Source organism: Coturnix japonica, unplaced genomic scaffold, assembly GCF_054131305.1.
Source record: "Coturnix japonica strain WE unplaced genomic scaffold, WE-NBRP24 Scf188, whole genome shotgun sequence".
Lineage (NCBI taxonomy): Eukaryota > Metazoa > Chordata > Aves > Galliformes > Phasianidae > Coturnix > Coturnix japonica.
In genome coordinates, this window is record NW_028189091.1 from 13457 (window position 1) to 27872 (window position 14416).

A 14416-nucleotide genomic window follows, 5' to 3' on the forward strand; every position below is an offset into this window, starting at 1 on the left:
GGGACCCCATAGCACCCATAGGTGCCCCACAGACCCCATAGCACCCATAGGGACCCCATAGAACCCATAGGGACCCCATAGCACCCATAGGGCCCCATAGCACCCATAGGGACCCCGTAGCATCCATAGGGACCCCGTAGCATCCATAGGGACCCCACAGACCCCATAGCACCCATAGAGCCCCATAGCACCCATAGGTCTCTCTATGGGTCCTATAGGGTTTCTCTATGGGTCTCTATGGTCCCATATGGACCACACGCACTTCCGGTAGGGGGCGGGGCTTCTACCCTTGGCCCCGCCCCCTCTCGTTTTGGCCACGCCCCCTCCCGACGCGGCGCTTTTACGACAGCAGCGGCCGTAAAGCGGGGAAGCGCAGCGGCGCTTTTACGACAGCGGCGGCCGTAAAGCGGCGGAGCGGCTCGATAGCGGCGTTGGGGGGTACGAGGTAATGGGGGGGGGGGGGGCACAGGGGGGACATGGGGGGGACATGGGGTGGGGGGGGGCTTTGGGGTCCCCCTGAGATGGGCCTTGAGGGGCTATGGGGGTCCCCATCCCCTTATAATGGCGATATGGGTGCCCCCCCCCCCCCCATTAGATCCCATTGACTCCCACCCCCCCAACGACCCCCCTCAATTTAACCACCCCCCCCCTCCCCATTTTAACCCCCCCCCCCCCCCCTATTTAGGACCATGGAATCGCCCACACTCAGCCCCCAACCCCCACCCAATGACCCCCCCCCATCATCTTCCAATGACCCCCCCCCACCCAATAGCTTCTGCCCCCCCCCAACGACCCCCCTCAATTTAACCCCCCTCCTCCATTTAGGACCATGAAATCCACCTCCCCCCCCCACCCTATAGCCCCCTCCCCCCCCAATGACCCCCCCCCATCATCTTCCAATGACCCCCCCCACACCCAATGGCTTCTGCCCCCCCCAACGACCCCCCCACACACTTTTACCCCCCCCACCCCAATGTAAGACCATGGAATCCCCCCCACCCCCCCAGTTTAGGACCATTGAACCCCCTCACTTTCATGGGCCCCCCCCCAGTTAAGTACCATGTAATCACCCCCCCCCTCCCTTCTATCCCCACTGACCCCCATCACTTTTATCCCCCCCCCCCAATTTAGGACCATGGAATCCCCCTCCCACCACCCTCCCCCTTCAGCTCCCCCCCCCCAATTTAGTACCATGTAACCCCCCCCCCCTTTTTGCCCCCCCCATGTAGTACCATCAAATCTCCCCCCCCTCAGCTCCCCCCTACCCTCTGAGCCCCCCTCACTTTTATCCCCCCCCCCATAATTTAGTACCATGTAATCACCCCCCTCAGCTTTTATCCCCCACCCACCCACTGACCCCCATCACTTTTATACCCCCCCCCCCCATTTAGGATCATGGAATCCCCCTCCCACCCACTGACCCCCCCACTTTTATCCCCCCCCCAATTTAGGACCCTCACTTTTATACACCCCCCCCCAAATTATTACCCCCATCGCCTCAATTTAGTACCATGGAATCCCCCTCCCATCCATTGACCCCCCCCCTTTTTATTCCCCCCCCATTTAGGACCATGGAATCCCCCTCCCACCCACTGACCCCCCCCTCACTTTTATCCCCCCCCCCAATTTAGGACCATGGAATCCCCCTCCCACCCCCCCTACCCACCAAACCCCCTCACTTTTATATCCCCCCCCCCAATTATTACCCTCATCCTCCCAATTTAGGGCCATGGAATCCCCCTCCCATACACTGACACCCCCCCATTTTTATTCCCCCCCCCCTTTAGGACCATGGAATCCCCCTCCCACCCACTGACCCCCCTCACTTTTATACCCCCCCCCCAATTATTACCCCCCATACCCCCAATTAAGTACCATGTAATCACCCCCCCCTTTTATACCCCCCCCTTTGGACCATGAAATCAACCCCCTCTCTTATATCCCCCCCATACAGAACCATGGAGTCCCGTTTCACCCGCGGCAAGTCCCCGTTGCTGGAGCGCCCCTTGGGCCGCCCTCGCGGGGAGGTGAGTCTGAGCGCCTTCGCCCTCCTGTTCTGCGAGCTGGTCCAATACTGCCAACGCCGCGTCTACTCGGTGGCCGAACTCCAAGCCAAGCTGGCCCAATTGGGTCACCAAGTCGGGCTGCGTCTCCTGGATCCTTTAGTGAGTCGAGAGAGGGGGGGGAGACGCGAGACCAAAGTGCTGAGCGTCCTCCTGTTCGTTAAGGGACCCGTATGGAGATCCTTGTTTGGGAAGGAGGCTGATAAGCTGGAACAGGCCAACGATGATGATAAGACTTATTACGTGATCGAACGGGAGCCGCTGGTCAATACCTTCATCTCGGTGCCCAGGGAGAACAGCACCCTCAACTGCGCCGCATTCACGGCCGGGTTGGTGGAGGCCGTGCTGGGAGCCAGCGGGTTCCCGGCCAAAGTGACGGCGCATTGGCACAAGGGGACAACGCTGATGATTAAGTTTGAGGAGGGGGTCATCGCCAGGGACAAGAGCCTGGAGGGGAGATGAGGGGGGTCGTGATGAGTGGAGGGGATCCCTGTGCTCATGGTGGGGTGTTTGTGGTGTTACGTGGTCGTATAAATGCTGTATTGGCCCATTGGGTGATGGTCAACGTTGGGTGTCCAACTATGGCGTCCATTGACCCTCCTGAAGACCCTCCAGTCTACATGGGGACATTGGACCCCATTGGTGTCCCTTAATCCCACCCCTTGTTCTCCTTTGGCTTCATGTTGGGACACTGTGTTGGTTTGGAGTTCAATAAATGCTCTATTGGCCCATTGGGTGACCTTCAACATTGGGTGTCCAACTATGGCGTCCATTGACCCTCCTGAAGACCCCCCAGTCTACATGGGGACATTGGATCCCATTGGTGTCCCTCAATCCTACCCCATAGCCTCCTTTGGCTTCATGTTGGGACACTTGTGTTGTATTGGGGTCCAATAAATGCTGTATTGGCCCATTGGGTGACCTTCAATGTTGGGTGTCCAACTATGGCGTCCATTAACCCTCCTGATGACCCTCCAGTCTACGTGGGGACATTGGACCCCATTGGTGTCACTCAACCCCATCCATCTTCCTCATGTTGGGATGCTCGTGTTGTATTGGGGTCCAATAAATGCTCTATTGACCCATTGGGTGACCTTCAACATTGGGTGTCCAACTATGGCGTCCATTGACCCTCCTAATGCCCCTCCAGTCTACATGGGGACACTGGACCCCATTGGTGTCCCTTAATCCCACCCCTTGTTCTCCTTTGGTTTCATATTGGGACACTGGTGTTGTATTGGGGTCCAATAAATGCTCTATTGACCCATTGGGTGACCTTCAACGTTGAGTCTCCAACTATGGCGTCCATTGACCCTCCTGATGCCCCTCCAGTCTATATGGGGACATTGGAGCGGGTTGGTGGAGGCCGTGCTGGGAGCCAGCGGGTTCCCAGCCAAAGTGACGGCGCATTGGCACAAGGGGACCACGCTGATGATTAAGTTTGAGGAGGGGGTCATCGCCAGGGACAAGAGCCTGGAGGGGCGATAAGGGGGGTTACAATGAGTGGAGGGGACCCCTGTGCTCATGGTGGGGTGTTTGTGGTGTTACGTGGTCGTATAAGTGCTGTATTGGCCCATTGGGTGATGGTCAATGTTGGGTGTCCAACTATGGCGTCCATTGACCCTCCTGAAGACCCTCCAGTCTACGTGGGGACATTGGACCCCATTGGTGTCACTCAACCCCATCCATCTTCCTCATGTTGGGATGCTTGTGTTGTATTGGGGTCCAATAAATGCTCTATTGGCCCATTGGGTGACCTTCAACATTGGGTGTCCAACTATGGCGTCCATTGACCCTCCTGAAGACCCTCCAGTCTACATGGGGACATTGGACCCCATTGGTGTCCCTTAATCCCACCCCTTGTCCTCCTTTGGCTTCATGTTGGGACACTCGTGTTGTTACGTGGTCCAATAAATGCTCTATTGGCCCATTGGGTGACAGTCAACGTTGGGTGTCCAACTATGGCGTCCATTGACCCTCCTGAAGACCCTCCAATCTATATGGGGACATTGGACCCCATTGGTGTCACACAACCCCATCCATCGTCCTCATGTTGGGATGCACATGTTGTTTTGGGGCACTGGTGTTGTATTGGGGTCCAATAAATGCTCTATTGACCCATTGGGTGACCTTCAACGTTGGGTGTCCAACTATGGCGTCCATTGACCCTCCTGAAGACCCTCCAGTCTACATGGGGACATTGGACCGGGTTGGTGGAGGCCGTGCTGGGAGCCAGCGGGTTCCCGGCCAAAGTGACGGCGCATTGGCACAAGGGGACAACGCTGATGATTAAGTTTGAGGAGGGGGTCATCGCCAGGGACAAGAGCCTGGAGGGGAGATGAGGGGGGTCGTGATGAGTGGAGGGGACCCCTGTGCTCATGGTGGGGTGTTTGTGGTGTTACGTGGTCGTATAAATGCTGTATTGGCCCATTGGGTGATGGTCAATGTTGGGTGTCCAACTATGGCGTCCATTGACACTCCTGAAGACCCTCCAGTCTACGTGGGGACATTGGACCCCATTGGTGTCCCTTAATCCCACCCCTTGTTCTCCTTTGGCTTCATGTTGGGACACTGTGTTGGTTTGGAGTTCAATAAATGCTCTATAGGCCCATTGGGTGACCTTCAATGTTGGGTGTCCAACTATGGCGTCCATTGACCCTTCTGAAGACCCTCCAATCTATATGGGGACATTGGACCCCATTGGTGCCCCTCAACCCCAACCCCTATCGTCATATTGGGATGCTCGTATTTTTTCAGGGTCCCATAAATGCTCTATTGGCCCATTGGGTGACATTCAACGTTGGGTGTCCAACTATGGCGTCCATTGACCCTTCTGAAGACCCTCCAGTCTACATGGGGGCATTGGACCCCATTGGAGTCACTCAGCCCCAACCCCTATTGTCATATTGGGATGCTCGTATTGTTTTGGGGTCCTATAAGTGCTCTGTTGGCCCATTGGGTGACCTTCAATGTTGGGTGTCCAACTATGGCGTCCATTGACCCTCCTGAAGACCCTCCAGTCTATATGGGGACATTGGATCCCATTGGTGCCCCTCAACCCCAACCCCTATTGTCATATTGGGATGCTCGTGTTGTATTGGGGTCCAATAAATGCTGTATTGACCCATTGGGTGACCTTCAACGTTGGGTGTCCAACTATGGCGTCCATTGACCCTCCTGATGCCCCTCCAGTCTACATGGGGACATTCAACCCCCCTCCCCCCATTCTACGTCCTTTCCCCCCCCGTCCCACGCATGACACCCCCACATACCAGCCCCCCTCCCCCCATTCTATCCCCTTTGCCCACCTCCCCCCCCATTCCACGCGTGACACCCCCATATAACAACCCCCCCTTCTATCCCCTCTTCTCCCTTCCCCCCCAATCCCACGCGTGACACCCCATATACCAACCCCCCCACGCATGACACCTCACATACCAAGCCCCCTCCCCCCTTCTATCCCCTTTTGCCCCCTTTGCCCCTCCCCACGCGTGTCACTCCCGTATTATAACACCCCCCCCGTCCCTCTTCCTCAGCCCCTCCCCCTCCCCTCCATCCCACGCGTGACACCCCTACATACCAACCCCCCCCTCCCCCATTCTATCCCCTTTGCCCACCTCCCCCCCGTCCCACACGTGACAACCCCATATACCACCCCCTACCCACTTCTATCCCCTCTTCCCTCCACCCACGCGTGACACCCCCACATACCAACCCCCCCTCCCTCCTTCTATCCCCATTGCTCCCTCCCCGCTCCCCACGCGTGTCACCCCCATATTATAACACCCCCTCCCTCCCCTCCCCCCTTCCTCCATCACTCCCCTCCGTCCCACGCGTGACACCCCCACATACCAACCACCCCTCCCCCATTCTATCCCCTTTTCCCCCTCCCCCCCTTCCCACGCGTGACACCCCCATATAATAACCCCTCGTTCCCCCTTTCCATCCCCTCCTCCCCTACCCTACCCCCCCACGCGTGACACCCCCACATACCAACCCCCCCTCCCCCCTTCTATCCCCTTTTGCCCCCTCCCCCCCGTCCCACGCGTGACACCCCCATATTATAACATCCCCCACGCGTGACAGCCCCGTATACCAACCCCCCCTCCCTCCTTCTATCCCCATTGCCCCCTCCCCCCTCCCCACGCGTGTCACCCCCATATTATAACACCCCCCCACGCGTGACACCCCCACAGACCAATCCCCCCTCCCCCCTCCTATCCCCTTTTGCCCCCTCCCCCCCTCCCCACGCGTGTCACCCCCGTATTATAACACCCCCCCCTCCTCTCCCCCCTTCCTCCACCCTTTCCCCCCCCTCTGACCGACTCGTGACACCCCCACATACCAACCCCCCTCCCCCCATTCCATCCCCTTTGCCCACCTCCCCCCCGTTCCACGCGTGACACCCCCATATAACAACCCCCCCTTCTATCCCCTCTTCTCCCTTCTCCCCCAATCCCACGCGTGACACCCCATATACCATCCCCCCACGCGTGACACCCCCATATACCAACCCCCCCCTTCTATCCCCTTTTACCCCCTTCCCCCCTCCCCACGCGTGTCACCCCCATATTATAACACCCCCCCCTCTTCCTCCGACCCTCCCCCTCCCCTCCATCCCACGCGTGACACCCCCACATACCAACCCCCCCTCCCCCCTTCTATCCCCTTTTGCCCCCTCCTCCCCTTCCCACGCGTGTCACCCCCACATACCAACCCCCATCCCCCTTCTATCTCCTTTTGCCCCCTCCCTTCTGTCCCACGCGTGACACCCCCACATACCAACCCCCCCTCCCCCCTTCTATCCCCTTTTGCCCCCTCCTCCCCGTCCCACGCGTGACACCCCCACATACCAACCCCCACTCCCTCTTCTATCCCCTTTTGCCCCCTCCCCCCATCCCACGCGTGACACCCCATATAACAACCCCTCGTTCCCCCTTTCCATCCCCTCCTCCCCTCCCCTACCCCCCCACGCGTGACACCCCCACATACCAACCCCCCCTCCCCCCTTCTATCCCCTTTTACCCCCTCCCCACCTCCCCACGCGTGTCACCCCCATATTATAACACCCCCTCCCTCTTCCTCCGCCCCTCCCCCTCCCCTCCATCCCACGCGTGACACCCCCACATACCAACCACCCCTCCCCCATTCTATCCCCTTTTCCCCCTCCCCCCCTTCCCACGCGTGACACCCCCATATAACAACCCCTCGTTCCCCCTTTCCATCCCCTCCTCCCCTCCCCTACCCCCCCACGCGTGACACCCCCACATACCAACCCCCCCTCCCCCCTTCTATCCCCTTTTCCCCCTCCCCCCCGTCCCACGCGTGACACCCCCATATAACAACCCCCCCACGCGTGACACCCCCGTATACCAACCCCCCCTCTCCCCATTCTATCCTCATTGCCCCCTGCCCCCCGTCCCACGCGTGTCACCCCTGTATTATAACAACCCCCCCTCCCCTCCCCCCTTCCTCCACCCCTCCCCAACGTCCCACGCGTAACACCCCCATATACCAACCCCCCCTTCTATCCCCTCTCCTCCCCTCACCCCCCCACGCGTGACACCCCCACATACCAACCTCTCCCCCCTTCTATCCCCATTGCCCCCTCCCCCCTTCCCACGCGTGACACCCCATATACCAACCCCCCACGCGTGACACCTCACATACCAACCCCCCCTCCCCCCTTCTATCCCCTTTTACCCCCTTCCCCCCTCCCCACGCGTGTCACCCCCATATTATAACACCCCCCCCGTCCCTCTTCCTCCGCCCCTCCCCCTCCCCTCCATCCCACGCGTGACACCCCTACATACCAACCCCCCCCTCCCCCATTCTATCCCCTTTGCCCACCTCCCCCCCGTCCCACTCGTGACAACCCCATATACCACCCCCCTACCCACTTCTATCCCCTCTTCCCTCCACCCACGCGTGACACCCCCACATACCAACCCCCCCTCCCCCCTTCTATCCCCTTTTACCCCCTCCTCCCCTTCCCACGCGTGTCACCCCCACATACCAACCCCCATCCCCCTTCTATCTCCTTTTGCCCCCTCCCTTCTGTCCCACGCGTGACACCCTCACATACCACCCCCCCTCCCCCCATTCTATCCCCTTTGCCCACCTCCCCCCCGTTCCACGCGTGACACCCCACATACCAACCCCCCCTCCCCCCTTCTATCCCCTTTTACCCCCTCCCACCCTTCCCACGCGTGTCACCCCCATATTATAACACCCCCCTCCCTCTTCCTCCGCCCCTCCCCCTCCCCTCCATCCCACGCGTGACACCCCCACATACCAACCCCCCCCTCCCCCATTCTATCCCCTTTGCCCACCTCCCCCCCGTTCCACACGTGACACACCACATACCAACCCCCCCTCCCCCCTTCTATCCCCTTTTACCCCCTTCCCCCCTCCCCACGCGTGTCACCCCCATATTATAACACCCCCCCCGTCCCTCTTCCTCCGCCCCTCCCCCTCCCCTCCATCCCACGCGTGACACCCCCACATACCAACCCCCCCTCTCTCCATTCTATCCAATTTGCCCCCTCCTCCCCATCCCACTCGTGACACCCCCATATAGCACCCCCTCCCCACTTCTATCCCCTCTTCCCCCCACCCACGCGTGACACCCCCACATACCAACCCCCCCTCCCCCCTTCTATCCCCATTGCCCCCTCCCCACGCGTGTCACCCCCATATTATAACACCACCCCCACGCGTGACACCCCCACAGACCAATCCCCCCTCCCCCCTTCTATCCCCTTTTGCCCCCTCCCCCCCTCCCCACGCGTGTCACCCCCGTATTATAACACCCCCCTTCCCTTTTCCCCCTTTCCATCCCCTCCTCCCCTCCCCCCCTTCCCACGCGTGACAACCCCACATACCAACCCCCCTCCCCCCTTCTATCTCCTTTTGCCCCCTCCCTTCTGTCCCACGCGTGACACCCCCACATACCAACCCCCCCCTCCCCCATTCTATCCCCTTTGCCCACCTCCCCCCCGTCCCACTCGTGACAACCCCATATACCACCCCCTACCCACTTCTATCCCCTCTTCCCTCCACCCACGCGTGACACCCCCACATACCAACCCCCCTCCCCCCTTCTATCCCCTTTTTCCCCCTCCTCCCCGTCCCACGCGTGACACCCCCATATAACAACCCCCCCACGCGTGACACCCCCGTATACCAACCCCCTCTCCCCCCTTCTATCCCCTTTTGCCCCCTCCCCCCATCCCACGCGTGACACCCCATATACCCCCCCACGCGTGACACCCTCACATACCAACCCCCCCTCCCCCCTTCTATCCCCTTTTACCCCCTTCCCCCCTCCCCACGCGTGTCACCCCCATATTATAACACCCCCCCCGTCCCTCTTCCTCCGACCCTCCCCCTCCCCTCCATCCCACGCGTGACACCACTACATACCAACCCCCCTCCCCCCATTCCATCCCCTTTCCCCACCTCCCCCCCGTTCCACGCGTGACACCCCCATATAACAACCCCCCCTTCTATCCCCTCTTCTCCCTTCCCACCAATCCCACGCGTGACACCCCATATACCAACCCCCCACGCGTGACACCTCACATACCAACCCCCCTCCCCCCTTCTATCCCCTTTACCCCCTCCCCCCCGTCCCACGCGTGTCACCCCCATATTATAACACCCCCCTCCTCCCCTCCCCCCTTCCTCCATCCCTCCCCTCCGTCCCACGCGTGACACCCCCACATACCAACCCCCCCCTCCCCCATTCTATCCCCTTTGCCCACCTCCCCCCCCGTCCCACTCGTGACAACCCCATATACCACCCCCCTCCCCACTTCTATCCCCTCTTCCCCCTCTCCCACTCGTGACACCCCCACATACCAACCCCCCCTCCCCCCTTCTATCCCCTTTTACCCCCTTCCCCCCTCCCCACGCGTGTCACTCCCATATTATAACACCCCCCCACGCGTGACATCCCCACAGACCAATCCCCCCTCCCTCCTTCTTTCCCCTTTTGCCCCCTCCCCACCTTCCCACGCGTGTCACCCCCGTATTATAACAACCCCCCCTTCCCCCGTTCCCCCTTTCCATCCCCCCACGCGTGACACCCCCATATACCAACCCCCCCCCCTTCTATCCCCTTTTACCCCCTTCCCCCCTCCCCACGCGTGTCACCCCGTATTATAACAACCCCCCCCTCCCCTCCCCCCTTCCTCCACCATTTCCCCCCCCCTCTGACCCACGCGTGACACCCCCACATACCAACCCCCCTCCCCCCATTCCATCCCCTTTGCCCACCTCCCCCCCGTTCCACGCGTGAAACCCCCATATAACAACCCCCCCTTCTATCCCCTCTTCTCCCTTCCCCCCCAATCCCACGCGTGACACCCCATATACCAACCCCCCCACGCGTGACACCTCACATACCAACCCCCCCTCCCCCCTTCTATCCCCTTTTACCCCCTTCCCCCCTCCCCACGCGTGTCACCCCGTATTATAACAACCCCCCCTTCCCCCGTTCCCCCTTTCCATCCCCCCACGCGTGACACCCCCATATACCAACCCCCCCCCCTTCTATCCCCTTTTACCCCCTCCCCACCTCCCCACGCGTGTCACCCCCATATTATAACACCCCCTCCCTCTTCCTCCGCCCTTCCCCCTCCCCCACACCCCCACGCGTGACACCCCCACATACCAACCCCCCCCTCCCCCATTCTATCCCCTTTGCCCACCTCCCCCCGTCCCACTCGTGACAACCCCATATACCACCCCCCTCCCCACTTCTATCCCCTCTTCCCCCTCTCCCACTCGTGACACCCCCACATACCAACCCCCCCTCCCCCCTTCTATCCCCATTGCCACCTCCCCCCTCCCCACGCGTGTCACCCCCATATTATAACAACCCCCACGCGTGACACCCCACATACCAACCCCCCCCCTTCTATCCCCTTTTACCCCCTTCCCCCCTCCCCACGCGTGTCACCCCGTATTATAACCTCCCCTCCCCTCCCCCCTTCCTCCACCCTTTCCCCCCCCTCTGACCCACTCGTGACACCCCCACATACCAACCCCCCTCCCCCCATTCCATCCCCTTTGCCCACCTCCCCCCCGTTCCACGCGTGATACCCCCATATAACAACCCCCCCTTCTATCCCCTCTTCTCCCTTCCCACCAATCCCACGCGTGACACCCCATATACCAACCCCGCACGCGTGACACCTCACATACCAACCCCCCCTCCCCCCTTCTATCCCCTTTTACCCCCTTCCCCCCTCCCCACGCGTGTCACCCCGTATTATAACACCCCCCCCCTCCCTCTTCCTCCGCCCCTCCCCCTCCGTCCCGGCTCCTCCCACGGACCCGCGTGGGGCGTGGCGCTCCGGGCATGGCGGCTGCTCGGTTGTTCCCTCTATTCCTCCTTTTCCTTTTGGGTCGCGGTTCCGCTTATTTCCTCGAGGAACGATGGAGACCCGAATCTCCGCTCCGAGCCCCACGCGTGACCGTGGCCATCATAGCGAGGAACGCGGCCCACGCGTTACCCTTCACGTTGGGAGCGTTGGAGAGGTTGAAACACCCCAAGGAGAGAACGGCGTTATGGTAAATGGGGGGTGGGGGGGTCACGAGTGGGTTAATAGGCACGAGTGGGGGGGAGTGAATGGGGTGGGGGGGGCACGAGTGGGGTGAGGACACGAGTGGGGGGGTTGGGTGGAGTGGGAAAAGGGGGGGGGGGTGAATCACGTGATGGTGGGAATAAGGGGGGTGGACACGAGTGGGGGGGCTCGAATGGATGGGACACGAGTGGGGGGGGCACGAGTGGGGGGGGGGTTAACGTGGGGGTTAATGGGTCTGGGGGGGTCCTGGGGGGTTCTAATGGGTCTGGGGGGGGTCCTGAGGGGTTCTAATGGGTCTGGGGGGTCCTGGTTGATCCAGGGGGGCCCTAATGGGTCTGGGGGGTCCTGGGGGAGTCCTGGTTGTTCCATGGGGGGTCGTAATGGGTCTGGGGGGGGGTTGTAGTGGGTCTGGGGGGGTCCTGGTTGATCCATGGGGGTCCTAGTGGGTCTGGGGGGGGGTTGTAATGGGTCTGGGGGGGTCCTGGTTGATCCATAGGGGTCCTAATGGGTCCGGGGGGGTTGTAATGGGTCTGGGGGGGTCCTGGTTGTTCCATGGGGGTCGTAATGGGTCTGGAGGGTCCTAATGGGTCTGGGGGGTCCTGGGGGAGTCCTAATGGCTCCAGGGGGGGGTCGTAATGGGTCTGGGGGGGGTTGTAATGGGTCTGGGGGGGTTCTGGTTGATCCAGGGGGGTCGTAATGGCTCTGGGGGGGTCGTAATGGGTCTGGGGGGGGGGGGTCCTGAGGGGTTCTAATGGGTCTGGGGGGGTTCTGGTGGCTCTGAGGGGGTCCTGGGGGGTTCTAATGGGTCTGTGGAGGTCCTAATGGATCCATGGGGATCTTAATGGGTCTGGGGGGGTCCTAATGGCTCCGGGGGGGTCCCAATGGCTCTGGGGAGTCCGGGTTAATCCATGGGGTTTCTAATGGGTCTGGGGGGGTCCTGATGGCTCTGAGGGAGTCCTGGGGGGTCCTGATGGGTCTGGGGGGATCCTGGTTGATCCATAGGGGTCCTAAATGGCTCCGGGGGGGTTGTAATGGGTCTGGGGGGGTCCTGGTTGTTCCATGGGGGTCGTAATGGGTCTGGGGGGGGTTGTAATGAGTCTGGGGGCGTCCTGGTTGATCCATGGGGGTCCTGATGGGTCTGGGGGATCCTGGTTGATCCATAGGGGTCCTAGTGGCTCCGGGGGGGGGGGGGTTGTAATGGGTCTGGGGGGTCCTGGTTGTTCCATGGGGGTCGTAATGGGTCTGGGGGGGTCCTGGTTGTTCCATGGGGGTTGTAATGGGTCTGGGGGGGGGGGTGCTGAGGGAGTCCTAATGGCTCCAGGGGGGGTCGTAATGGGTCTGGGGGGGGGTTGTAATGAGTCTGGGGGGGTCCTGGTTGTTCCATGGGGGTCGTAATGGCTCTGGGGGGGGTCCTGGTTGATCCAGGGGTCTTAATGGGTCTGGGAAGGTCCTGGTTGATCCATGGGGGTCCTAATGGCTCCGGGGGGGGGTCCTAATGGGTCTGGGGGGGGGTCCTGATGGCCCAAGGGGAGTCCTAATGGGTCTGGGGGGGAGTCCTGGTGGCCCAAGGGGGGTCCTGGGGGGTTGTAATGGCTCCGGGGGGGTTGTAATGGGTCTGGGGGGGTCCTGGTTGTTCCATGGGGGTTGTAATGGGTCTGGGGGGGTCCTGGTTGTTCCATGGGGGTCGTAATGGGTCTGGGGTCCGTGTCAGGGTGGCGGTGGATCACAGCGAGGACAACACGACGGCTCTGCTGCGTGAGTGGCTGGTGAAGGTGCAGGGCCTGTATCACCGCGTGGAGTGGAGACCCATGGACGAGCCACGGTCAGATAAAAGGGGGGGGGGGAAAGGGGGTCCTAGTGGTCTGGGGGGGTCCTGGGGGGTCCTAATGGGTCTGGGGGGTCCTGGGGGGTCCTAATGGGTCTGGGGGGTCCTGGGGGGTCCTAATGGGTCTGGGGGGGGTCCTGGGGGGTCCTAATGGGTCTGGGGGGTCCTGGGGGAGTCCTAATGGGTCTGGGGGGGGTCCTGCGGGGTCCTGATGGGTCTGGGGGGGTCCTGGGGGGTCCTAATGGGTCTGGGGGGGTCCTGGGAGGTCCTAAAGGGTCTGGGGGGTGTCCTGGGGGGTCCTAATGGGTCTGGGGGGGTCCTGGGGGGTCCTAATGGGTCTGGGGGGGGGTCCTGGGGGGTTCTAAAGGGTCTGGGGGGGTCCTGGGGGGTCCTAATGGGGTCTGGGGGGAGTCCTGGGGGGTCCTAATGGGTCTGGGGGGGTCCTGGGGGGTCCTAATGGGTCTGGGGGGTCCTGGGGGGTCCTAAAGGGTCTGGGGGGGTCCTGGGGGAGTCCTAATGGGTCTGGGGGGGGTCCTGGGGGGTCCTAATGGGTCTGGGGGGGGTCCTGGGGGGTCCTAATGGGTCTGGGGGGGTTCTAATGGGTCTGGGGGGTCCTGGGGGGTCCTAATGGGTCTGGGGGGTCCTGGGGGGTCCTGATGGCTCTGAGAGGGGTCCTGGGGGGTCCTAAAGGGTCTGGGGGGGTCCTGGGGGGTCCTAATGGATCTGGGGGGTCCTAATGGGTCTGGGGGGGTCCTAGGGGGGTCCTAATGGGTCTGGGGGGGTCCTGAGGGGTCCTAAAGGGTCCTGGGGGGGGGTCCTGGGGGGTCCTAATGGGTCTGGGGGGGGGTCCTGGGGGGTCCTGATGGGTCTGCGGGGGGTCCTGGGGGGTCCTAATGGGTCTGGGGGGGTTCTGGGGGGTCCTAATGGGTCTGGGG

General features: G+C 61.6%; 2 protein-coding genes across 5 annotated transcripts in view; both read left to right on the plus strand.

The window, feature by feature from the left end:
* Positions 1 to 386: 386 nt before the first annotated feature.
* TRAPPC5 (trafficking protein particle complex subunit 5) lies at positions 387 to 4002 on the plus strand. 4 transcript variants are annotated; one of them, XM_085535824.1, is made up of 3 exons: positions 387 to 445; positions 1955 to 2027; positions 2229 to 4002. In XM_085535824.1, exons 2-3 carry the CDS (start codon positions 1959 to 1961, stop codon positions 2523 to 2525), a joined length of 366 nt encoding a protein of 121 aa, XP_085391950.1. In that variant the 5' UTR covers positions 387 to 445; positions 1955 to 1958; the 3' UTR covers positions 2526 to 4002. The 4 variants fall into 4 exon arrangements, with proteins under 4 accessions (XP_085391950.1, XP_085391951.1, XP_015706742.1 ...); XM_085535825.1 differs by having other exon boundaries at positions 387 to 438; XM_015851256.3 differs by having other exon boundaries at positions 1955 to 4002.
* A 7379-nt stretch (positions 4003 to 11381) lies between these two features.
* Positions 11382 to 14416, plus strand: part of LOC107307504 (procollagen galactosyltransferase 1-like) — a 24448-nt gene continuing 21413 nt past the window's right edge. The window contains exons 1-2 of the mRNA XM_085535822.1: positions 11382 to 11642; positions 13368 to 13536. Coding sequence (XP_085391948.1) covers positions 11431 to 11642; positions 13368 to 13536 — 381 coding nt within the window. The 5' untranslated portion in view covers positions 11382 to 11430. The remainder of the gene's footprint in view (positions 11643 to 13367; positions 13537 to 14416) is intronic.

Bases quoted from the DNA above. Each gene is read 5' to 3' on its own strand.
- TRAPPC5 (XM_015851256.3), top strand. From the start codon at position 1,959: ATGGAGTCCCGTTTCACCCGCGGCAAGTCCCCGTTGCTGGAGCGCCCC.